The following is a 27,922-nucleotide window of genomic DNA, read 5'->3' on the forward strand; positions in this document are numbered from 1 at the left end:
TGTTTTTTTGGCTAAAGGGAACCTGCTGGTGATTGCCTTTGTGAGTTACTTTGGAGCAAAGTTTCATAGACCGAAACTAATTGCAACTGGCATGATGCTCATGGCCACTGGAACACTTATAATAGCCTTGCCCCATTTTATCATGGGACGGTGAGTTTCCAAAACCAATGTTCATAATTACTCTAGATTCTATTAAAAAAATGTCCCTGGAAGTTCTATTAAATATATCAACATTAATAAAACTGTTAACCTTTGTACAGCTACCAATATGAATCAGCAATTAAACCTTCGCACAACTCTACGTCAAATGTGTCCTTGTGCTCAATGGAACCTTATGATAAGCAAATGCCAGAATTCATGGACATGTCGACACCAGTACCTAAACTGGGCAAGTAAAATTCTGTCAGATTTTGAACAGTTTATCATTTTATTCTATGTTGTAGAATTCTACTTTTTACTTGAAGTATGTATTTGTTGCTCAGATTGTGAAAATACGGGTGAATCCTTTCTGTGGATATTTGTATTCCTTGGAAATGTCCTGCGTGGAATTGGGGAGACACCAGTCGTACCCCTGGGTGTCTCTTATCTCGACGATCATGCCAAGCAGGAAAACTTTGCCTTCTATCTGGGTAATTATGAATTTTCCGAATGAATGGACAAAAACCATGCATTAAGGAGTAAGGAATTGCAGTGCATTGATTGCCTCCAACTGAATAATCCCATTCCATTTCAGGATGCATGTACACATTTGGACTGTTGGGACCAATATTCGGCTTTGTACTGGGATCATTTTGTGCCAGGTTGTTTGTGGATGTTGGATTTGTTAGCTCAGGTAAGGACTGTGAGACTTTTCCAACATTAATCAGCTGATGTGCTTTCTAAAGCAAAAAGCCTTGGCTTCCAAGTCTAAAAGATAGACAGCTTTCTACATTTAAGGGGAAGCTTGATGCACCCACAAATGAGAAGGCACCAGAGAGATATGAGGATAGGCTGGGAAGGTGTAATTAAAGTGGGAGGAGCCTTGTATATAGCGAGAGCAAACGGGCTTCTGCTTTAGATTGTATGTAACCCTATGAAATTGCAGCCGCCACGAAACTGGGCAGGAAGACCTTTCCATTCCTTAACCAATGCATGAAAAGCAAATCCTTTGACTGGATAAGGTATCTATGAAGCAAAGTTCTTGCACCAATGCTGGAGTCCTCACAGATTGATCATGCATAGCTGAAAACAAAATCTACCTTAAAATGAGTAAAAAGTTCATGTTAAAAAAAAGAAAAGAGAGAATTGCATTTATATAGCACCTTTCATGACCTCAGAATGTTCCAAGGTGATTTAAAGCCAAATGAGGTGCTCTTTGAAGTGTAGGCACTGTTGTAACATAGGAAAGACGGCAGCCACTTTGTGCACAGCAAGATCTCACAAATAGCAACGTGCTAACGACCAGATCACCTGCTTTTGTGATGTTGATTGAGGGATAAATATTGGCTAGGACACCAGGAAATCTTGCCCTGTTCTTCCACAATTGAGCCATAGGATCTTTTGCATCCGCCTGAGGATGGGGCACCGCTTTAATGTCTTATCCAAAAGACAGCATTTACAACAGTGCAGCACTGGAGCATTAGCATGGAGCTTTGTGCTCAAGACCTGGGGCAGAATTTTGTGCCTTGTGGGCGGGGACGCTCCCAACCCGATCGGGCGTAAAATAGCGCAAGAAGACGTCGGGTGAGCAACTCAACGTCATCCCACATATACGCAATCTTCAGGTCGGCGGGTGTCGGAGCCGCGCTCGCCATCAATTAAGAGGCCACTTAAGGCCATTAAAAACCCAATTGAACCCGATTGTACATTGCCTGTGCGATTTCGTGCTAGGTGCATGGGCAAAATGAGCAGGCGGGCAGCCCACATTTTGCAAAACCTCACCTAAGGGCAGGATAAAAAGGGTTAGCCGCATTGCCAGTGTGCGTAGTGAGGAGTTTAGGAGGTAATTTGCTGTTGGTTGCTTATTTGAACTTGACAGCTTCAGTTGTGAACTTCATTCTTAGTATTCCTAGGCTTCATTCCAGGGCTCATTGATGCCTCCAAGGCCCCTGGACCATTTTGACCATATGGAGCCTTCCAGGTATCAGACAGCCTTCTGTTACCCTGGTAATGGGGATTGTGGTCTCAGCTAGAGGCACCTCCTCTGAGGAGGAAGAGAGGGGCAAAAGGGAGAGGAGTGGCCCTCAGCCTCTATGCCTCCAGCTCTTTCCAGGGCTCAGTGGAGGATCATTGTGGAGTCTCCCAATCAGCTCCACAGTTGCGTCAAGCTGGTGACAGAAGCTCTGTTCAGGTGGGTAATGACATTTATTCATTTCCGTATGGATGAGGCCAGCCAGGCTGAGCAAGCCAGAGAGTTTGCAGCGATTGCTGGGTTCCCCCGCATCCAGGGTACAATCGACTGCACACATGTGGCCATCAAGGTGCCAGTGGGTCAGCCGGGTGCCTTCATGAACAGGAAGGGATTCCACTTGATTAACATCCAGATAGTTTGTGACCACAAGTCTGTGCACAGTACCCCGGCAGCTCCCATGACACTTATACCCTGAGACACTCTCAGGTGCCGAGGCTATTCAGTGCTCCAGCCCGACTGGATGGATGGCTGCTGGGTGACAAGGGCTATCCGTTGAAAAGGTGGCTAATAACATCTCTCCACCACCCAAGAACAGAGGCAGGGCAGCGTTATAATAGGAATCATGCCTCCACGAGGGCACTGATAGAGAGGACCATAGGCCTTCTGAAGATGTGCTCCCGATGCCTGGACCGTTCAGGAGGAGCACTACAATACCCCCCAGAGTGGGTGTCACTGATAGTGGTTGCATGCTGCACTCTCCACAATCTGGCACGGGCAAGGAGGGGACCCACTGGAGGAAGAGGCAGCTCCAGAGGCCACAGAGGATGAATCCAGTAGTGAGTCAGAAGAGGAGCCCAGTGAGGAGAACCCTGAGGGCATGAGGGCAGACCTCTGTACCCTTCAGGGGGCAGGGATACCAGGGACACCTTGATCCAACACTCCTTCAGCTAGGCTGCCAAAGATCTGCTTCCACCTCATGCCAGGGCTGCCACCTCCAATTTGGATGACTGAAATGACACTTTCATTTGAACCCAAAGTCCACTCAGTGCCTGTGCAATAAAGTTTAGAGCCACTCACATCCAGCATTACACACAGGCGTACCCTGCACCAAAAAAATACAAAGGTGAAGCACACTTAGGCCATTAGGACAAAAACAAAATTTATCTCATTTGACAATTCAAAAAAATTAACATCACCTTCTCTGGTCTTCATTCCCAGACCAGTAAACAGAAACAAAATATTACACAGCAGAAGATCACCCATGACCAGTCCCTCTTGTGCTCATGGTACCTTAAACTTATGTTTGCAAGCGCTACGTCTTGGTGCCCCCTCCCTCGCTGGCACCGGCATTGGAGACAGCTGCTGACTCTGCTGTCTTGTTGGCCTTGATGACCTTGGCGGTTGTCCTCTGGCCAGTGGAGCCTGTGCTGGCTCCGCCTGGGCAGGAGCGGCCAGTGCCATGGCTGGCATCTCCTCAGTTATCGCAGCCTCATCAGATGCCACGGGCACTGGCAGACGGGCAGAGGAGCTGCTGCCATTATCTAGAGCGCCCTGAGGGGAGACTACCGAGATGACAAGCAGCTCGTGCACCAACGTGAGGTCACTCTGGACCTCCCTGTTCGCCAACGATGGACAGGCACCTAGCTGGGATACTGGATGCCTCATCCATTTCCCACACGGATACTGATCACCTGAGGTCAGTGCCTGTGTGAGGGCTTGCAGGTCCAAGCACAATGCCAGGAACCCCTGATTCTGTCCCTGGAGCTGCCTCTCCATGAGAGTCGCCACTCTCTCAATGGAGGAGGCAGTGCGCTCGGCCATGAGGGTGAACGCAGTGCTAATGCTCCGCACGAGCTCCTCCACAACAGCAACCATGACATGCATACCCTTTTGGATCTCCGCCAGGTCCTCCCACGTATCCCGCTAGACATCCAGCATCTGCCACCTAATAGGCAACTCCAGAGGCTCATCATCTGCCTTCGACTCTCTCTCCCTCCGCCTGCTCCTCAAGCAAGTGTGAAGCGCCCTCACCGCTGTGCTCCGACGTTCTAGCCAAAGATCTAACGCCCACTGGGGTGCTGGTAACTGCACTGGTGCCTGGTTCAGAGTGCGAGTGTGACACAGATGCATGTGAAGCCTGGCGGTCCTCTGGCATCAGGGATGGTTCTTGGAGTCCTGTGTTCGAGTGCGTGCTGGTGAATCTAAGGGAGAACAAGGACATATCATTAGTTTAAGTCATCATCCTGTCACTGTGCATGCCAGGCACCCTGGTGAGACAATGGAGAGCTGCATCATGGTGCCATCGTCTTTCAGTGATCAATGGGGAATCCAGTTTTGAGTCTCCCATCAATGATGAGACTACACAAGAATGTTTGCAACATCCGAAACTCTCACCTCCGTGCTCTGCACTCTTACCTTTGTCTGACACCCCAGCCTCTCTGTGGCCAGTTGACAGAGGTGCATGCTGGCTCTCCAGCTCCAGGGCGTCCTGCTCGAATCTGGATAGGATTAGGAGCTTTGGGGGCCTCCGCCTGTCCACAACCTTTCAATGTTGTCATGGGTCGTCTTCTCCTGAAAGGACAGAGAAGCATGGATTAGTCCACTCTCTACCTGCAGCGCCACTGCAGCCTGGTCAACCCCAGCTGAGGAACACCTTGCAGGGCACATCCGAGTCATGGCCCTCGAGCTGCAAGGCACTCAGTCCAAGCATCCAGGCTCACCCCCTTGGCCAGCTCCAGCATTAGTGACAGTCGGCATTCAGACTCTAACGCCCCTGAGCTCCACTGGGGGATGGCCAGACCTTAACAATTCTCCACATTGATCCATGCCAACATGGTACTCACCCTCCCCGAGCGCAGCAAGTCGTTAAACCGTTTGTGGTACTGCACCCATGTGCGCTGCACAGCATTTTGGCTGCTGACCTTGGCTGCCACCTCCTCCCAAGCTCGTTTTGTCAGGTGCAGTGGCCTCCTCCTTCTATCTCTGGGGACAAGGGTGTCCCTCCTGGCAGCCACCTCCTCCAGGAGGACCACGAGACACTCATCCGCAAACTGGCGGAGTGGGGGGTGGGGTGCGAGTGCTCACTGGACCTGTCCTCCCGACCGGCATCTCCAGCCACTCTTGAGGCCATAGCTTTGGTCTTCAGAGTGCTGCAAATATGATTCTTCCCAGGCAGCCTTCAAGGAGCTGCCTGTGCCGTTTTTAAACCGCCCGGCAGCCAACAGGCACTCCCCTCCCCCCCAACCCCCACCCAGCCCTTCCCAACCATTGGGAAGATGAGGTTCATGCTGGGTGGGCCTTAATTGGCCAGCCAGCATGAAATCGTGGGTGGGGGCTGATCGCAGGCAGCGGGCCCGCGGATCGCACTTGCCCGCCAAGGGTAAAATTCAGGCCTTGGAATGGGACTTGAACACAGATACTTATGCCTGAGAGGCAAGTGTTGTACCAACTGAGCTCATTAAGGGCCGTAAAAATACACAATTGTGTTTGCATTTTTTTGTACCTAAGTGTTTTTTCTTTTTATTTTGATATGTGAATTTCTGGGAGCTTTATGCACACAATATTACATATTTAACTCCAGCCATGTTTCCAGGTCTCCATAGCAACCACAAAGGTTGCCTCACATTAGATGTAGCTGGCATGTATACTGACACGTTCAGTGCTTTGTGTGCAACCTCAGCTGAGCTGGACAAGGTTGAGAGGGAACTCTTTTGACAAGCATACTCCTTTTCTCTGTGCAGGTAAATGCTGAACAATAATATCTTGGGAGTTTTCCCTTGGCTACCAAATTATTTTCCTCATTTTTTTGTCACCTCCTTCCGTACAGTCTCTCTGTTAAAGGCCTATTTAAAGGGCAGGTACTCGTCATGTGGACAGTCGCAAAATTTGATGCTGCAAATCTTGCAGTTCCATTTAAAGAGAAGGGATTGGGGATGGGCAGAATTGAACGGCCGCACATCTTTTTGTAAATATTGCAAATAATCTTTTGAAAGTTCTATGCAGTTACAGTTCCACTGTCCTTCTGTTTCCCCATGGCCCTACAAATCTTTCCTACATACCCAATTTCCTTTCGAAAGTCACTATTGAATCTGCTTCCACCGCCTTTTCAGGCAGTGCATTCCAGATCACAACAACACACTGAGTAAAAGAAAATCCTCTTCATCTCCTCTTTGGCTTTCTTGCTACCTCTTTCTTTCCTCCATTTGGCTGAAGAGCACTGCATGATTTACAGCAGCTGATCTTGCAGCTGCCTGGGTCACATTCCTGGAACTCCCAACAGTGCTGTGGGAGCACCTTCACCGGAAGTTCAAGGACAACTTAGGGAAGGGCAATCGTTGCCAGCCTTGCTTGCGATGCCCAAAAATCCCAAAGCATATATATATATAGATGAAGCCAACCTGCCCCTTTAAATGGCAGCAGTAGCCTTTTAATAGCTGCTGCAGAGGCAGGCAGTGGTTCTGCATCAGTAGGCGAGGTCCTAATGCAAGTCCCACCATGGATCAGAACTTTGTGGTGAATATATAAATAGTCTGGCCTCAGGAGGTTTGCAGGATGTCACCATTCCCAAATACTGTGAACACAATACACAGTGCATCAAACTAGATTTGCCAACCTTACACAGTTGAATCCAGCCTGTTTGAGGCTCCTCCTAAGTGTGACTGGCTGGTGTCTCCCCAGCCAGCAGAAATACTATGTTTAAGATTATTCCCTGGGGAGCATGTTCTATCTGGAATTTTATTTGAAGTAACATGAACAAACAAATATATCCTCAGAGCTGACTTTTTGGGATAACTGGCCGTCATTTTGCATTGTGCTCTGCGATAGGGTGGTAAGAGGCAGTCATCGGCTTTGAGAGCCCTACCAAACCCTCAGCTCAACTGTGCCATTTGATGAAACATTGGGCACAGGACAAATTCACACTCAGGCGGAGTGGGAGGAAAATGAAGGAGCCCAGTCACCAGTAGCGGAGGGGTTGGGAGGATGGCCCATTCCCCAGTGCCCCAGTCCAAGCTTCTCTCTACTCAAGCATTAGAAGAACAAAAACAAGAACACGGGGATGAAATATAATCAAATGAAGATTGTCCTGTTTTTATAATGATATAAAGGCACCAATCACTCGTAAGGGATTGTATAAACACTTTGTGGGCTCATTTATTTAAACTAGGCACATGAGAACATACATACACGAATATAAAACTTGAAGACATCAGAGCTGTGTGTGCTGTTTTCTGCTCACAGGCCAGAGTGAAACTGAGACTGGATCACATGGCACACTTCCCTTTTAGTGCTGGCAGGCTGCTATCCCTTCAAGGCCTATTACAACACAGGTGGTAAAAAAAACAACTTGCTATGACCTCACAAGAGCCCTTAGTTGGCATGTGCCAACAGTGAAATTATTGTTTGCAATATAACTTCTAGCATTTATTGATATAAGTTTTAAATTACTCCCCTCCACCCAAATAAAAACTGTGGACTGTATCTATACATAGATCTCCCTTTACAAATGGAAATGTGTGGCAGGCTGGAAGCATTTGGCAGTGCAACAGAGAGTGCTTGATGCTGCTGTCAGCCAAAACAAAATGACACGTGAGAGGGCAAAATGATTCAATGAGTGTTCATGTAGTGTGTATTCAAATGCTAGATATTGATGTCATGCTCAAACAAAACAAAACTAAACCAAAAATCTTAAATGCAACATGACATCATTACAGGCATGCAGACAGATAACCCAAAGACCAGCCAGCCTAAAACCTGCCGGGAGTTCAGAAAATAAAAATATGTATTTGTGAGTCAAAACTGTGCAGCATGATGGGGAGCAGAAATGTCTGTGGGAGGCAAGTCACATTGAATAATTTTACTCTTTCATTGAAGTTGGCACCTCAGCAAAGAAGGAACATTGTCCCTTTCTGTGACTCTGCAGAATTTCACAATAAATGTGCATCTGTTTTCCCAGACAGTCTAACAATTACTCCAAAGGATACTCGATGGGTCGGTGCCTGGTGGCTTGGCGTTTTAATAGTTGGCATGATATCCATTCTTGCTGCTATACCAATATGCTTCTTTCCAAAAACCATGCCTATAGAGGGAGAAGGAAAGAGAGGACTAAGCAGCTCCACTAAAAGGTCTAGAGAGGGAGACCATGGTGGGACAGATCATACATCGCATCAGACATCCAAGTTTTCAGCACTGGCTAAAGGTAAGTCGCAATTTATTAATGAAAGAAAACTTTAGGATTACATACTTGCTCAAGTAATATGTATCTGATGTCTATTTTTGATTAGACAAGCTGGTGAACCGCTCAGGCTAGCATTGTAAGATATTAACATTAATTCCTACCATTGAAGTCCAATCACTATTGTTATGTTCTTCTACATAACAGTGACTATGCTCCAAAAGTAGCCTGCTGACTGTCAAGGACTTTGTGGCAAGATTAAGATGTAAGAAAGGGTTTTATAAATGCTATTCCTTTCTGTCCCTACTACCTAGCAGATCTCCTTTGGCATTGCTCATAGTGGAGCAAATAAGTTACTGAAATGTGGCTTCTAAAACATGATAGCTTAAATGTGGTGCATAATGTGACATTGCAGGAAATGCAAATTACATGCAAGTTTTAAAAAATGTATAGATGATATGCCATGTATGTGACACCAGCGAGTGTTAAGGCTATTATCATAATCATGAACTAAAAGAAACTTTATGATATCTGGGCCCATGATCAGCTCTGCACCGCCATTTTACATGGGCATGCCAATTAAGGCCCGCCCAGCACAGACACGCCTAGGGAGATTGAAGCGCTTTTGAAATAACTAAATAAATGGAATAAAAATTTAGTGAAACATGTCCCCTCATGTGACTGTGTCACATGAGATGGGACATGTTTTTATATTTCAGAATTTTTTTTCATTCAATTTGGTAAAGCTTTAGGAAACCTCATCCCGCTCATGGATGAGGTTTCCTAAGAAACATAAAGGCCGCTTGGCCTTTTCGCCTGCCCACCAACCGTTAGGTTGGAGGGGCAGCATAAATTTCAAATTAATTAGTTCCTTAATAGGCCTTAATAGGCCTTGTAATCATCGGCGAGCGCGCAGCCAACTCTGGCGCATGTCTGCCGAACGAAACATCACGATGACCTCGGGACGCACGCTCGACATCATCGCGCTGGTGTGTCGGGTCCATGTCAAATGTAAAATCCTGGCCTTGCAGTTTAAAAGGGAAGAAAACAACAAATTATTATTTTGCAGTTGTGTTATTTCAATTCTTCCACATTCTGCTATCTGACATGTCTATTTATTTATATCTTAATGCTAACAATCTATTGCCCTCAGCATTGCAGCCTAACCCCTTGTTCTAGTCAGTGGACAGAATTTAATGCTCTCTATGTGGAGGCCAATTGTAACAGTAACCCTCCTGTTTGAGTGGAGTGTTAATGTTGTTGCTTGAGATCTGAGATGTACCACAGTTAAATTTTTATCAAGTGATATTTGGCATCATCACAGGGGTACGATTTGATAGTCCAAAGAATTTAATTTAAAAATTAGCTGGATTGAAGGATGTTGGAGGCAAATCAATTAGAGTAACCCTGTATTTAATTTGTGTGATTAAGGGGAGCAAACAACAGAATTATATCCAATGGAAGAGTTGGAGCTCTAATTACCATGTTTATGTTCACTTTGACCATGACAGGAGATTATGTAAAATTGATTTGTAACTTTTCTTCTAATTCTCAAACTAGACACGAGAGTAATGATGATTGTTGAGTACATTCTGCCTCCATCAGCGTATTAACTGTGGGCTACGCCTGTGTAACACAGGCCCTCTCTACAGTGTAGTAACCTGAAACATCTTGTAATATAGGTCTTCTGTGCAATGTAATGACTGTATGATACACCTGTGTAATGCAGGCCCTATATACAGTATAGTAACTGTGGAATATGCCTGTGAAACACAGATTCTACGCATTTGTATGACATGGCTGCACGATATGTTTTTCTGACCTATTCATTCAGTACCAGTTCATTCAAAATCGATGCATCTGAGTTTTCAGTAGAGTTACTTGATATTCTCTGATATGTTTGATAGATATTTTAATAATATTTACACCTGCCAATGTATTAATACAAATTAGTAAATGATGCCTAGTCCTTAAGGCTGTCTGTGTAACCTCCCCTGCCTTTGTTGCAGTTTTCCTTACTTGCTTGACCTCCTTCCCTAATTCTCTATCTTTCTATTAAATTTCCCTGTCTTCAAATTGTGGTAAAGTGGAGAGCTATATACATTTAAGAGACTGTGGTTAACTGACCATGTGACTGTATCAGCCAATCGCTATACAGCACGGGCTACTTTGGTAACTGTAAGTCTAGAGCTGGAGGTGATTGAGGAAGCACACATTGCATTAGTGCTCTGTTCGTAGTTCCAATAAACCATCAGTGTTTGTTCAATCAATCGTTCTCCCTGCCTATGTTGTTTCCAACTAATGTGTTAATGTCAAAGGCGCAACTCACAACAAGGGCGCAACTCACGTTCACCGGACAAAGTGAACCTAATAACCAAAAATATAAAACAAATGTTTTCTCAAAACTACATTATTCAACCAGGCATCTGGTCACCTCTTCTAACTTCCCCATGTATGCTCGGCATTCATTTTTCTCTTTTCTAAGGCATCTTGTGATGTTTTCCTACTTGGAAGAGTTGAGTTCACTCTGATAATCAATATTAAATGGCCTTAATAGGCCTTGTAATTATCGATGGGTGCACAGCTGGCTCCGGCGCGTGTCCGCTGAACGAAATATCGCGATGATGGGACTGAATGAATTTGCTCCGTTGCTGTTATTTCCGGACTATTCTGGCCGTTTCAGTCATTTCTATGTCTTTCTGTGAGAAGCCACTGTTGACATGGTCCACATGCATGGCCGTTCCTTGATCTTCCCCGGATTTTTGTATGTATCTCTGTGTGCGAGGCTATGGAAAGTTATTCTAACTGTTTCTATTCTTCAAACCCATCACAATTGTCTTTCTTGGATGTTCTGTATGAATGTTGCTTCTTATCTGAACCATGCCCCTACTTTAAATTATACTAAATTAAATGTATAAAAATTATGAATAAAATGGAGGGCAATACTTGCATTATTGTTCAAACTTGCTGCCGTTCATCAACCACTTACTTCAAAGGATAAAAACATTTATTTTTTCTTGGATGCCAACACAGGTTTGCTTAGGTAGCAACGAAAAGCGAAGCTACCAATACAGTTTCCAGTTGAACAGGTAGTACTCTAGACCTTATCTAGAACCTGTTTAAAGTCTTTACTAATTTTTTAAATCTCTCAGCTTCTAATATTCATTTTTTTTCTCCAAAAGAAGAGATATTGACAGATTTCTAAATACCAATGACATAAATGGGTATGGGGCTAATGTGGAAAAAAGGCATTGAAGTGGATGATCAGCCATGATCGTGTTGAATGGCAGAACAGGCTCGATGGGCTGAATGGCCTTCTGTTCCTATGTTCCTTTGTTTTCATGGCATCTGTAAAACAATTTTAAAAATTACAATTTTTATATAAAAATATAAAACTTTTCTTTTTATTTTCCAGATTTCTTGCCATCTGTGAAAAGCCTGATTTGCAACCCAATCTATTTTCTGCTTCTGCTGCAGAGTATCCTACAAATGAACAGTATGATCGGGATGATAACATTCAAGCCCAAATTTATTGAGCACCAGTATGGCCAGACAGCATCAAGAGCCAATCTTTTAGTAGGTCTGTACTTTATTTTGATTGATTTATTTGGTTCTTTTGAGCTTCATCTGTTAGGAAGCTTGGGATAATGCTGATTATAGGAATATTCGTTTAGAAAAAAAAACTTTAAAATCATCAGGGTTTGCTGAGGCCTATTGGTTAAATTTTCATTGAAGATCAGCTAGACAGAAAGGAAAGCCTGGCATGCGGAGAATCAATTTGAATGGGTGAGGAGGCCTAAGGGCCTGAATAATGTACTCCTGTTCCTAATGTTCCTGTTGTCCTAATCCCCCAGGTTTTACTTCAACTAATTTCAATGGAAAGGGAACCAGAATCAGGCGGATTCTGTTTTCTGGTTTGTGCTTCTTCCTGATTTCTGCCCAACCGATGCCTAACACCCAGGCCACAAGGATGAAAATCTACTCCCTCTGGTCACATTGGGAATAGGGCACAAGGTGTTAGTCAACCTGATTTGTGACACTACTGCTTGAGCACTTTAATGGGCAGAAGACGAGGTATCATAGTTAATAAAAAGAAAGAAAGATGCACTTATCTAGTGCCTTTCCTTCCGATGCCTCAAAGGGCTTTCCTGAAGCACTTTTGACACATAGATGCTGTTGTAACGTGGAGCAATTTGTACACAACAAGGCCCCACACACAGCACACGTGAACATGACGAGATAATTTGGTTTTGTGATGTTGATTGAGAGAGAAACCCGTTCTCTTCTTCAAAATAGTGCCATGGAATTTCTTACGTCTCCTTGAGGCAGCAGTTTAAAGCATCATTCAAATGTTAGCACCTCCGATAGTGTAATACTGCCTTCAGTACTGCACTGAAATTCCAGCCCAAATTGTATGCTGTAGTGGGTATTGAACCCAGAAGCTGCTGATTCAGAGGCTAGGATGCTACTGCTGAGTTGTAGCTAATAATGATTCCCCCTGCTCTCCGATCTGCTCTCCTGTTACGTGAGACTCCATGCCAGGAGTGGAGACTCATGAGTTCACGGCACTTGTCCATGAATAAGGCTTTATTCACATTCTTTATCAAACTATCAAGTCAAACTGTTAAGCATAACTCACAACAGTGTAATCAGAGAGTTTTTTTTTTAAATGCTGGCATTGTTATCATCTGAAGAGGCCTTTAATACGTAGGTTCTAAGGCGTTGTTTGGCAATTGATAAAAGATTGCCCTTGGATGTCGAATGATCAGCCATACGCACATGCAGCACGGTGCTGCTACCACTGTCTTGTACCTGTACAACTGAGTGATCCTTGAGCAGAACCTTTAATGAGTGAAGAATTTTCTTTTTGGAGAGGAAAACATTCTCTGTAAAACTCTCCTACACAAAAAGGGATTAGGTCTGAGTGTTTAAAATTGTTGGTGAGATTGCAGCACTCTAAATTTTGATCCTTGGAATTTAAGCTTTCAGTCACCTGAGCAAGGGGAAGAACCTCTGTCCAACAGCTGCCCTTTATCTGCTCGTGTACCACATTGCTATTTGTGAGACCTTGCTCGGTGTAAACTGGCTGCCATTCTCCTTCCACAAGTTATGTACTATGTAGCTTTCAGTGGATCTATCCTAGGTATTTAATCTCCCAAGGCCACCTTCTGTTTGAGAACTTCCATGATGTGTGGGGAGTGAAATGGAATGTTAATGCATGATGATGTGTAAAACTTGTTTGAATGAGCTGGCTGTTGCCTCTGCAGTGAGAAAAATATTATCCTTCATTGTATCTGTGTCTGATGTCTAGTAGAAAAAGTGCAGAAACATCTGGGATGTATTGAAAAATATCTTTGGCTGCAAAATTAGACAGGACTCAAAAATGTGCTCAGGTATTGCAATGCCTAATTGACCCACACACTATTGCTTCCAATGTTGCTTTCTAACTTCCATGGTAGCTTTGCGCATACACTGCTGAATAGCTGCCTGTCTCGGCAGGGGGTGTCCGAGCTTGTGCAATGCTAGCGCCACTTAAAGTTAGCCTGCACTATTTAAAAAGCCAGCTTGTACCTCTTAAAAGGGTGATGCATTCTGTCTGGTTCTGGAACAGGCTGTGGAAGAGAGTTTGAGCAAGAAAAACACTGAATTATGGTACAACAAGACAGAGAATGTGCTCCATCGTTCCCTGATGCTGCGCCGATGCCATAGCGGAGATAGTGGTCAGGGGGAGAGTGGTCCTCTATCCATAGTGGACAAGAGGCCCTCCAGACTAACTGCACAAAGGCAGCAAAACCAGATAGCTGTGGTAGCCAATGTCAGGAGTCTAGTTCTGAGAATCTAAATGCAGTGACGCAAGATATTTCATGATGTGACACGAGTGATCAAGGTCAATGAATCTATCTTCAAATGCCATATTCTACAATCTTCACCACCGGTCTCACACACTGCTCAATGCACTACATTCCCATCTCTCATCTACCAACAATCACCATCAATCATCACTCATACCTCCCATTCATAACTTCAACTCAGTGTCCCACACTGCTGCAAGCCTCACTGCTTGCACACACTGCCAAATATTCAACCATAACAGCCACATCAACCAAACACATTGCATTCCCATTCACGCACACTTTCCTCTCTCTTGCAGGACAAGTTGGGGTGTTTAACTGGTGGGAACAGCACCTAACCGATGGTGGACAGGCTTGGCTGCATGTCCTAATCCACATGGAAGACTCTGCTCACAATTACTGGAGTGGCCATCACTGAGGCTGTGGTCATTAGCAGGACGGAAACCATTGAAGATGATGGTATCCTCATACCTAATCCAACTTCTTACATCTGACTCCTGCTCATCTCACACTGTCTTCTGATCTACAAGCTTCAGATGGTGTAAGTGTGTACCTCTTACTCCCCATCCCCACCCCACTCCTTCCACAACCTTACCCATGTTACTTTCTCCTTTCAGACACTGTACAACTGCAACCTGTCCAGGCAATGGTGGAACAGCAAGAAGTGGAAGACAAGGAAGACAGTGATGAAAAGAAACACCATCAGTCACTCTCACACTCACAGCCAGCTGCTCAGATACTGATACTGTGCATACACTAGACCAGGCTTGTCCAGATTTTGCCTCGGGGGGGCTGCATTTGCATATTTTTTTCACTCAAAAGGCCAATGAGCAAAGTTCAGAAAGATAAAGTTTGGCACAACAATTAACTGAATTTCAAAAGAAAAGCTGAGGTTTTAAGGAAAGAAACAATTGCTCAGCAAAAGTACAGCAATGCAATAGCAATAAATTGTTACGTTAGAAAAGGGTAATTAATAAAAATGACCAGAGTGGGAGAGGGTCAGTGTGTGTGTGTCTGGCTCACTCCCAGTCTCAGGGTGCTCATTCACTCACTCTCACCCACTGTGAGTGGGTGCGTGTGTGTGTGTTGGTGTGTGTTGGTGAAAGTGAGTGAGAAACCAGAGCCTGGGGGTAACACAGACATACAGTCACTCCCACACACTCAGACACTCACCCTCTCGAACTCCCCCACACAGACCCAATCACTTCTTCTCTCACACTCACCCCCACAGACAGTCACTCACACTCTCACATACCCCCAACACAGACACAGTCACTCACTCTCTCACATTCCCTCCCCACAAAGCCAGTCACTCACTCTCTCGAACTCCCCCACATAGAAACAGTCACTCACACTCTCGCACTCCCCCACACAGACACAGTCACTCACTCTCCCACATTCCTCCCCACACAGACAGTCATTCACTCTCTCAAACTCCCCCACACAGACACAGTCACTCACTCTCCCACATTCCCCCCCACACAGACGCAGTCACTCACTCTCTCGCACTCTCCCCCACAGACGCAGTCACTCACTCTCTCGAACTCCCCCCCCACAGACACAGTCACTCACTCTCTTGCACACACCCCCCACAGACACAGTCACTCAATCTCTCACACTGTCCCACCCACAAAGTCACACACTCGCTCAAACTCGCCCAAACAGACACAGTCATTCACTCTCTCGCACTCCCCCACACAGACACAGTCACTCTCTCACACTCCCCAAACAGACACAGTCACTCACTCTCTCACACTTCCCCCCACAGACACAGTCACTCACTCTCTCGAACTCCCCCCCACAGACAAACTCACTCACACTCTCGCACTCCCCCACACAGACACAGTCACTCACTCTCTCACACTCCCCCACACAGACACAGTCACTCAGTCTCTCGAACTCCCCCACACAGACACAGTCACTCAGTCTCTCGAACTCCCCCACACAGACACAGTCACTCAGTCTCTCGAACTCCCACACACAGACACAGTCACTCACTCTCTCGAACTCCCCCACGCAGACACAGTCACTCAGTCTCTCGAACTCCCCCAACACAGACACAGTCACTCACTCTCTCGCAATCCCCCACACTGACACAGTCACTCAATCTCTCGCACTCCCCCCAACAGATGCAGTCACTCACAGTCTCGAACTGCCCCACACACAAACACAGTCACTCACTCTCTCGAACTCCCCCCCACATAGACACAGTCACTCACTATCTCATATTCCCCTCACACAGACAGAGTCACTCATTCTCTCACATTCCCCCCCACAGACGCAGTCACTCACTCTCTCACACTGTCCCCCACACAAACGCAGTCACTCACTCTCTCGCATTCCCCCCGACAGACACAGTCACTCACTCTCTCACACACCCCCCACATAGACACAGTCACTCACTATCTCATATTCCCCAGACACAGACACAGTCACTCATTCTCTCACATTCCCCCCCACAGACACAGTCACTCACTCTCTCACACTGTCCCCCACACAGACACAGTCACTCACTCTCTTGCACACACCCCCCACAGACACAGTCACTCAATCTCTCACACTGTCCCACCCACAGACACAGTCACACACTCGCTCAAACTCGCCCAAACAGACGCAGTCACTCACTCTCTCGCACTCCCCCACACAGACACAGTCACTCACTCTCTCGAACTCCCCCCCACAGACACAGTCACTCACTCTCTCACACTCCCCCACACATAGGCAGTCACTCACTCTCTCACACTCCCCCACAGAGACACAGCCACTCACTCTCACACATTACTTCACACAGACGCTGTCACTCACAGTCTCGAACTGCCCCCACACACAAACGCAGTAACTTTCTCGCATTCTCCCCCACAAACACAGTCACTCACTCTCTCACACTGTCCCCAACAGACGCAGTCACTCACTCTCTCACACTCCCCCCACACACTCAGTCACTCACTCTCTCACATTCCCCCCAACACACTCAGTCACTCACTCTCTCACATTCCCCCCCACAGACACAGTCACTCACTCTCTCACATTCCCCCCCACAGACAGTCACTCACTCTCTCAAATTCCCCCCCCCACAGACACAGTCACTCACTCTCTCACGTTCCCCCCCACAGACAGTCACTCACTCTCTCGCACTCCCCCACACAGACGCAGTCACTCACTCTCTCACACTGACCACCACACACTCAGTCACTCACTATCTCACACTCCCCCCACACAGATGGACTCACTCACTCTCTAGCACTCCCCCACACAGACACAGTCACTCACTCTCTAGCACTCCCCCACACAGACACAGTCACTCACTCTCTCACATTCCCCCCACACAGACACAGTCACTCACTCTCTCGAACTCCCCACACAGACACAGTCACTCAATCTCTCACACTCCCCCACAGAGACACAGTCACTCACTCTCTCACACTCCCCCCACACAGACACAATCACTCACACTCTCGCACTCCCCCACAGAGACACAGCCACTCACTCTCACACATTACTCCACACAGACGCTGTCACTCACAGTCTCGAACTGCCCCCACACAAACGCAGTCATTCCCCCTCACAGACAGTCACTCACTCTCTCACACTGTCCCCCACACACTCAGTCACTCACTCTCTCACACTCCCCCCAACAGACGCAGTCACTCACAGTCTCGAACTGCACCATACAAAAATGCCGTCACTCACTCTCTCACACTCTCGCCACACAGTCACTCACTCTCTCACACTCCCCCACAGAGACACAGTCACTCACTCTCTCACACTGTCCCCCACACAGAGTCACTCACTCTCTCATATTCCCCCCACACAGACACAGTCACTCACTCTCTCGCACTCCCCCCACACAGACAGTCACTCACTCTCACACTGTCCCACAGAGACAGTCACTCACTCTCACACACTGTCCCACAGAGACACAGTCACTCACTCTCACACACTGTCCCCCACACACTCAGTCACTCACTCTCTCACATTGCCCCACACAGACGCAGTCACTCACTCTCTCACATTCCCCTCACACAGATGGAGTCACTCACTCTCTCACACTCCCCCCACACAGACGCAGTAACTCACTATCTCGCACTCCCGCACATAGATGGACTCACTCACTCCCTCGGACTCCCCCACACAGACGCAGTCACTCACTCTCTCACATTCCCCCCACACAGACGCAGTCACTCACTCTCTCACATTCCCCCCACACAGACGCAGTCACTTACTCTCTCACACTCCCCCCACACAGACAGTCACTCACTCTCTCGCACTCCCCCACAGAGAAACAGTCACTCACTCTCTCACACTGTCCCCCACACACTCAGTCACTCACTCTCTCACACTCCCCCACACAGAGGTAGTCACTCACTCTCTCGCACTCCCCCACACAGACGCAGTCACTCACTCTCTCACACTCCCCCCCGTCAGACAGTCATTCACTCTCTCACACTCCCCCACACAGAGGTAGTCACTCACTCTCTCGCACTCCCCCACAGAGAAACAGTCACTCACTCTCTCACACTGTCCCCCACACACTCAGTCACTCACTCTCTCACACTCCCCCACACAGAGGTAGTCACTCACTCTCTCGCACTCCCCCACACAGACGCAGTCACTCACTCTCTCACACTCCCCCCCGTCAGACAGTCATTCACTCTCTCACACTCCCCCACACAGAGGTAGTCACTCACTCTGTCGCACTCCCCCACACAGACACAATCACTCACTCTCTCGAACACCCCCCCACAGACAGTCACTCACTCTCTCGCACTCCCCCACACAGACACAGTCAGCCACTCTCTCGAACTCCACCCCAAAGGCACAGTCACTCACTCTATCACACTCCCCCCCTCAGACACCGTCATTCGCTCTCTCACACTCCCCCCACACAGACACAGTCACTCACTCTCTCACACACCCCCCACACAGACACAATCACTCACTCTCTCGAACCCCCCCACAGAGACACAGTCACACATTCTCTCGCACTCCCCCGCACAGACACAGTCAGTCACTCTCTCGAACTCCCCCCCAAAGGCACAGTCACTCACTCTCACACACACCCCCCACACACTCAGTCACTCACTCTCTCACAATGTCCCCCAAACACTCAGTCAGTCACTCTCACTCCCCCCAACAGACGCAGTCACTCACAGTCTCGAACTGCCCCATACAAAAATGCTGTCACTCACTCTCTCACACTCCCACCACACAGACACTCACTCACCCTCTCACACTGTCCCACAGAGACACAGTCACTCACTCTCTCACACTCCCACCACACAGACACTCACTCACCCTCTCACACTGTCCCACAGAGACACAGTCACTCACTCTCTCACACTCCCACCACACAGACACTCACTCACTCTCTCACACTGTCCCACAGAGACACAGTGACTCACTCGCTCCCTCTCCCCCACACAGACGCAGGCACTCACTCTCTAACACTGTCCCCCACACAGACAGAGTCACTCACTCTCTCACATTCCCCCCACACAGACGCAGTTACTCACTCTCTCACACTGTGCCCCACACAGACGCAGTCACTCACTATCTTGCACTCCCCCACACAGACGCAGTCACTCACTCTCTCACACTGTGCCCCACACAGACGCAGTCACTCACTATCTCACACTCCCCCCTCACAGACTGTCACTCTATCGCACTCCCACCGCACAGACACAGTCACTGACTCTCTCGCACTACCACCCCACAGACGTAGTCAAAAACTCTTTCGCACTCCCCCACACAGACACAGTCACTCACTCCCTCAAACTCCCCCCCACAGACACGGTCACTAACTCCCTCACACTCCCCCCACACAGACACAGTCACTCACTCTCTCACACTCCCCCAACACAGACACAGTGACTCACTCGCTCCCTCTCCCCCACACAGACGCAGGCACTCACTCTCTAACACTGTCCCCCACACAGACAGAGTCACTCACTCTCTCACATTCCCCCCACACAGACGCAGTTACTCACTCTCTCACACTGTGCCCCACACAGACGCAGTCACTCACTATCTTGCACTCCCCCACACAGACGCAGTCACTCACTCTCTCACACTGTGCCCCACACAGACGCAGTCACTCACTATCTCGCACTCCCCCACACAGACGCAGTTACTCACTCTCTTGCACTCCCCCACACAGACGCAGTCACTCACTCTCTCACACTCCCCCACAGAGACACAGCCACTCACTCTCACACATTCCCCCCACACAGAGAGAGTCACTCACTCTCTCGCACTGTCTCCCACAGACGCAGTCACTCGCCCTCTCGCACTACCCCACACAGACGCAGTCACTCAATCTCTCACATTCCCACCACACAGAAGCAGTCACTCACTCTCTCGAACTCCCTCACACAGATGCAGTCACTCTCTCTCACACTGTCCCTCACACAGACGCAGTCATTCACTCTCTCGCACTTCCCCAGACAGATGCAGTAACTCACTCTCTCGAACTCACCCCCACAGCCACAGTCACTCACTATCTCACAATCCCTCCGCACAGACAGTCACTCTATCGCACTCCCACCGCACAGACACAGTCACTGTCACTTACTATCTCGCACTCCCCTACACACAGTCACTCACTCTCTCGAACACCCCCCCACAGACACAGTCACCCACTCTCTCCCACTCCCCCACACAGACGCAGTCACTCACTCTCTCACACTGTCCCGCACACACTCAGTCACTCACTCTCTCACATTCCCCCCACACAGACGGAGTCACTAGTGCGAGAGAGTCTACCCGAAAAAGATGCAGTCACTCACACTCTCGCACTGTCAACCATACAGACGCAGTCACTCAATCTCTCACGTTGTCCCCACACAGACGCAGTCACTCACTCTCTCACACAGTCCTCCACAGACACAGTCACTCACTCTCTCAAACTCCCGCACACAGAGGCAGTCACTCACTCTGTCACACTGTCCCCCAGACAGACGCAGTCATTCACTCTCTCGCACTCCCCCAGACAGACGCAGTCACTCACTCTCTCGAACTCACCCCCACAGACACATTCACTCACTATCTCACACAACCCCCCCACAGACAGTCACTCTATTGCACTCCCACCGCACAGACACAGTCACTCACTCTCTCACACTCCCCCAACACAGACACAGTCCCTCAGTCTCTCACACTCGCCCCACACAGACACTGTCACCCAGTCTCTCACATTCCTCCCCACAGACACAGTCACTCACTCTCACACATTCCCCCCACGCCGACGCAGTCACTCACTCTCTCGAACACCCCCACACAGATGCAGTCACTCACACTCTCGCACTCCCCCACACAGACGCAGTCACTCACTCTCTCGAACACCCCCACACAGATGCAGTCACTCACACTCTCGCACTCCCCCACACAGACGCAGTCACTCACTCTCTCGAACACCCCCACACAGATGCAGTCACTCACACTCTCGCACTCCCCCACACAGACGCAGTCACTCACTCTCTCGAACACCCCCACACAGATGCAGTCACTCACACTCTCGCACTCCCCTACACAGACACAGTCACTCACTTTCACACATTCCCCCAAAACATGACAGAGTCACTCACTCTCTCGCACCGTCCCCCACAGACACAGTCACTCGCCCTCTCGCACTGCCCCACACAGACACAGTCACTCACTCTCTCACACTGTTCCCCAAAAAGACGAAGTCACTCACACTCTCGCACTATCCCCCACACACACACAGTCACTCACTCTCTCACACTGTCCCCCACAGACGCAGTAACTCACTATCTCACACTCCCCCACAGAGACACAGTCACTCACTCTCTCGCACACCCCCACAGAGACACAGCCACTCACTCTTACACATTACCCCACACAGACGCAGTCACTCATTCTCTCACACTATCTTCGCAGACGCATTCACTCACTCTCTCACACTGTCCCCCACAGGCACAGTCACTCGCCCTCTCGCAATACCCCAAAAAGACGCAGTCACTCACTCTCTCAAACTGTTCCCCAAAAAGACGAAGTCACTCACACTCTCGCAAGGTCTGCCACAGACACAGTCACTCACTCTCTCACATTCCCCCCCACACAGACGCAGTCACTCACTCTCTCACACTCCCCCCACACAGACACAGTCACCCACTCTCTCACATTCCCCCCCACAGATGCAGTCACTCACTCTCTCACACTCCCCCCACACAGACACAGTCACTCACTCTCTCGAACTCCCCCACACAGACACAGTAACTCACTCTCTCACACTTCCCCCTACACAGACAGAGTCACTCACTCTCTCACATTCCCCCACACAAGACGCAGTCACTCACTCACTTGAACTCCCCCACACAGACGCAGTCACTCACAGTCTCGAACGGCCCCACGCACAAACGCAGTCACTCACTCTCTTGCACTCCCCCCCACAGACACAGTCACTCACCCTCTCACATACCCCTCCAACAGACACAGTCACTCACTCTCTCACACTGTCCCCCACACACTCAGTCACTCACTCTCTCACATTCCCCCTACACAGACAGAGTCACTCACCCTCTCATATTCCCCCCACACAGACGCAGTCACTCACTCTCTCGAACTCCTCCCCACAGACACAGTCACACACTCTCTCGCACTCCCCCAGACAGACACAGTCACTCACTCTTTCACACAGCCCCCCAACAGACAGTCACTCACTCTCTCACATTGTCCCCCACACACTCAGTCACTCACTCTCTCACACCGCACCCCACAGACTCAGTCACTCACTATCTCACAGCCCCCCCAACAGACACAGTCACTCACTTTCTCACACTGTCCCCAACACAGACGCAGTCACTCACTCTCTCGCACTCCCCCACAGAGACACAGCCACTCACTCTCACACACTACGCCACACAAATGCAGTCACTCATTCTCTCACACTATCTTCACAGACGCATTCACTCACTCTCTCACACTGTCCCCCACAGGCACAGTCACTCGCCCTCTCGCAATGCCCCAAAAAGACGCAGTCACTCACCTCTCGCACTGTCCACCACACAGACGCAGTCACTCAATCTCTCACGTTGTCCCCCACACAGGCGCAGTCACTCACTCTCTCACACTGTCCCCCACAGGCACAGTCACTCGCCCTCTCGCAATGCCCCAAAAAGACGCAGTCACTCACATCTCGCACTGTCCACCTCACAGACGCAGTCACTCAATCTCTCACGTTGTCCCCCACACAGGCGCAGTCACTCGCTCTCTCACACAGTCCCCCACAGACACAGTCACTCACTCTCTCGAACTCCCCCCCACAGACACAGTCATTCACTCTCACACATTCCCCCCACGCCGACGCAGTCACTCACTCTCTCGAACACCCCCACACAGATGCAGTCACTCACACTCTCGCACTCCACCACACAGACGCAGACACTCACTTTCACACATTCCCCCAAAACATGACAGAGTCACTCACTCTCTCGCACCGTCCCCCACAGACACAGTCACTCGCCCTCTCGCACTGCCCCACACAGACACAGTCACTCACTCTCTCACACTGTTCCCCAAAAAGATGAAGTCACTCACACTCTCGCACTATCCCCCACACACACACACACAGTCACTCACTCTCTCACACTGTCCCCCACAGACGCAGTAACTCACTATCTCACACTCCCCCACAGAGACACAGTCACTCACTCTCTCGCACACCCCCACAGAGACACAGCCACTCACTCTTACACATTACCCCACACAGACGCAGTCACTCATTCTCTCACACTATCTTCGCAGACGCATTCACTCACTCTCTCACACTGTCCCCCACAGGCACAGTCACTCGCCCTCTCGCAATGCCCCAAAAAGACGCAGTCACTCACTCTCTCAAACTGTTCCCCAAAAAGACGAAGTCACTCACACTCTCGCAAGGTCTGCCACAGACACAGTCACTCACTCTCTCACATTCCCCCCCACAGATGCAGTCACTCACTCTCTCACACTCCCCCCACACAGACACAGTCTCTCACTCTCTCACATTGCCCCACACAGAGTCACTCACTCTCTCATATTCCCCCCACACAGACGCAGTCACTCACTCTCTCGAACTCCCCCACACAGACAGAGTCACTCACTCTCTCACATTCCCCCACACAAGACGCAGTCACTCACTCACTTGAACTCCCCCACACAGACGCAGTCACTCACTCTCTCGAACTCCTCCCCACAGACACAGTTACACACTCTCTCGCATTCCCCAGACAGACACAGTCACTCACTCTCTCACACTCCCCCCACACAGACACAGTCACTCACTCTCTCACACCGCACCCCACAGACTCAGTCACTCACTATCTCACAACCCCCCCAACAGACACAGTCACTCATTTTCTCACACTCCCCCAGACAGACACAGTCACTCACTCTCTCACACTCCCCCTACACAGACACACTCACTCACTCTCTCACACTCCCCCCACAGACATAGTCATTCACTCTCTCGCACTCCCCCAGACAGACACAGTCACTCACACTCTCACAATCCCCCCAACAGACACAGTCAGTCCCTCTCTCACACTGTCCCCCACACACTCAGTCACTCACTCTCTCACATTCCTCCCACACAGACAGAGCCACTCACTTTCTCACACTGTCCCCCACACAGACAAAGTCACTCACTTTTTCACACTGTCCCCAACACAGACGCAGTCACCCACTATCTCCCACTCCCCCACACAGACATAGTCACTCACTCTTTCGCACTCCCCCACAGAGACACAGCCACTCACTCTCACACATTACCCCACACAGATGCAGTCACTCATTCTCTCACACTGTCTTCACAGACGCATTCACTCACTCTATCACACTGTCCCCCACAGACACAGTCACTCGCCCTCTCGCAATGCCCCAAAAAGACGCAGTAACTCACCTCTCGCACTGTCCACCACACAGACGCAGTCACTCAATCTCTCACGTTGTCCCCCACACAGACACAGTCACTCACTCTCTCACACAGTCCCCCACAGACACAGTCACTCACACTCTCAAACTCCCCCATACTGACGCAGTCACTCACTCTCTCGAACTCCCGCACACAGAGGCAGTCACTCACTCTCTCATATACCCCACACACAGACGCAGTCACTCACTCTGTCGAACTCCCCCATACTGACGCAGTCACTCACTCTCTCACACTCCCCCACACAGACACAGTCACTCACTCTCTCACACTCCCCCCACACAGACACAGTCACTCACTCTGTCGAACTCCCCCATACAGAGACGGTCACTCACTCTCTCACACTCCCCCACACAGACACAGTCACTCACTCTCTCATATACCCCACACACAGACGCAGTCACTCACTCTGTCGAACTCCCCCACACAGACACAGTCACTCACTCTCTCACACTCCCCCAGACAGACACAGTCACTCACTCTCTCACACTCCCCCCACAGACATAGTCATTCACTCTCTCGCACTCCCCCAGACAGACACAGTCACTCACACTCTCACAATCCCCCCAACAGACACAGTCAGTCCCTCTCTCACACTGTCCCTCACACACTCAGTCACTCACTCTCTCACATTCCTCCCACACAGACAGAGCCACTCACTTTCTCACACTGTCCCCCACACAGACAAAGTCACTCACTTTTTCACACTGTCCCCAACACAGACGCAGTCACTCACTCTCTCGCACTCCCCCACAGAGACACAGCCACTCACTCTCACACATTACCCCACACAGATGCAGTCACTCATTCTCTCACACTATCTTCACAGACGCATTCACTCACTCTATCACACTGTCCCCCACAGACAGTCACTCGCCCTCTCGCAATGCCCCAAAAAAACGCAGTCACTCACCTCTCGCACTGTCCACCACAGAGACGCAGTCACCCAATCTCTCACATTGTCCCCCACACAGGCGCAGTCACTCACTCTCTCACACAGTCCCCCACAGACACAGTCACTCACTCTCTCGAACTCCCCCATACTGACGCAGTCACTCACTCTCTCGAACTCCCGCACGCAGAGGCAGTCACTCACTCTCTCACACTCCCACCACACAGACACAGTCGCTTACACTCTCACATGCCCCCCACACAGACGCAGTCACTCACTCTCTCGACCTCGCCCACACAGACGCAGTCACTCACTCTCTCACACTGTCCCCGACACAGACACAGCCACTCACTCTTACACATTACCCCACACAGACGCAGTCACTCATTATCTCACACTATCTTCACAGATGCATTCACTCACTCTCGCACTGTCCCACAGAGACACAGCCACTCACTCTCACACATTTCCCACACACAGAGAGAGTCACTCGCCCTCTCGCACTGTCCCCCACAGACGCAGTCACTCACTCTCTCGCACTCCCCCACACAGACGCATTCACCCATTCTCTCACGCTCTCCCACAGAGACACAGCCACTCACTCTCATACACTCCCCCTTCCAGACGCAGTCACTCACTCTCTCACACTGTCCCCCACAGACGCAGTCACTCACTCTCTTGAACTCCCCCACACAGACACAGTCACTCACTCTCTCACACTCCCCCCCACAGACACAGACAGTCACTCTATCGCATTCCCACCGCACAGACACAGTCACTCATGCTCTCACACTCCCCCCAACACAGACACAGCCACTCACTCTCATACACTCCCCCTCACAGACGCAGTCACTCACTCCCTCACACTCCCCTCTACAGACGCAGTCACTCACTCTCTCACACTGTCCCCCATAGACATATTCACTCACTCTCTCACATTCCCCCCCACACAGACATAGTTGCTCACTCTCTCGCACTCCCCCCAGCAGACACAGTCACTCACTCTCTCACACTGTCCCCCACAGACATATTCACTCACTCCCTCACATTCCCCCCCCACACAAACACAGTCACTCACTCTCTCGAACTCCCCCACACAGACACAGTCACTCACTGTCTCACATTCCCCCATACAGATACCGTCACTCACTCTCTTGAACTCCCCCACAGACGCAGTCACTTACTCTCTCACACTGTCCCCCACACAGACACAGTCACTCACTCTCTGACACCCCCCACACAGACGCAATCACTCACTCTCTCACTCTGTCCCCCATACAGACGCAGTCACTCACTCTATCACATCACCCAACTCTGACGCAATCATTCACTCTCTCACATCCCCCCACTCAGACACAGTCACTCACTCTGTCGAACTCCCCCAGACAGAGACGGTCACTCACTCTCTCACACTCCCCCACACAGACACAGTCACTCACTCTCTCATATACCCCACACACAGACGCAGTCACTCACTCTGTCGAACTCCCCCACACAGACACAGTCACTCACTCTCTCACACTCCCCCAGACAGACACAGTCACTCACTCTCTCACACTCCCCCCACAGACATAGTCATTCATTCTCTCGCACTCCCCCAGACAGACACAGTCACTCACACTCTCACAATCCCCCCAACAGACACAGTCAGTCCCTCTCTCACACTGTCCCTCACACACTCAGTCACTCACTCTCTCACATTCCTCCCACACAGACAGAGCCACTCACTTTCTCACACTGTCCCCCACACAGACAAAGTCACTCACTTTTTCACACTGTCCCCAACACAGACGCAGTCACTCACTATCTCCCACTCCCCCACACAGACGTAGTCACTCACTCTCTCGCACTCCCCCACAGAGACACAGCCACTCACTCTCACACATTACCCCACACAGATGCAGTCACTCATTCTCTCACACTGTCTTCACAGACGCATTCACTCACTCTATCACACTGTCCCCCACAG

General features: G+C 49.5%; 1 protein-coding gene and 1 long non-coding RNA gene across 2 annotated transcripts in view; both read left to right on the plus strand.

The window, feature by feature from the left end:
- Positions 1-27,922, plus strand: part of LOC144687449 (uncharacterized) — a 182,155-nt gene that overhangs the window by 86,190 nt on the left and 68,043 nt on the right. The gene's annotated exons all lie outside the window — the stretch shown is intronic.
- The window catches only part of LOC144687448 (solute carrier organic anion transporter family member 1C1-like), an 83,375-nt gene that overhangs the window by 3,560 nt on the left and 51,893 nt on the right, over positions 1-27,922 (plus strand). The window contains exons 3-8 of the mRNA XM_078553604.1: positions 18-150; positions 261-364; positions 477-629; positions 734-832; positions 8,064-8,306; positions 11,698-11,862. Of these exons, the coding sequence (XP_078409730.1) occupies positions 18-150; positions 261-364; positions 477-629; positions 734-832; positions 8,064-8,306; positions 11,698-11,862 (897 nt within the window). The remainder of the gene's footprint in view (positions 1-17; positions 151-260; positions 365-476; positions 630-733; positions 833-8,063; positions 8,307-11,697; positions 11,863-27,922) is intronic.

This window comes from Cetorhinus maximus, chromosome 12 (assembly GCF_964194155.1).
Source record: "Cetorhinus maximus chromosome 12, sCetMax3.hap1.1, whole genome shotgun sequence".
Taxonomy (NCBI): Eukaryota; Metazoa; Chordata; class Chondrichthyes; order Lamniformes; family Cetorhinidae; genus Cetorhinus; species Cetorhinus maximus.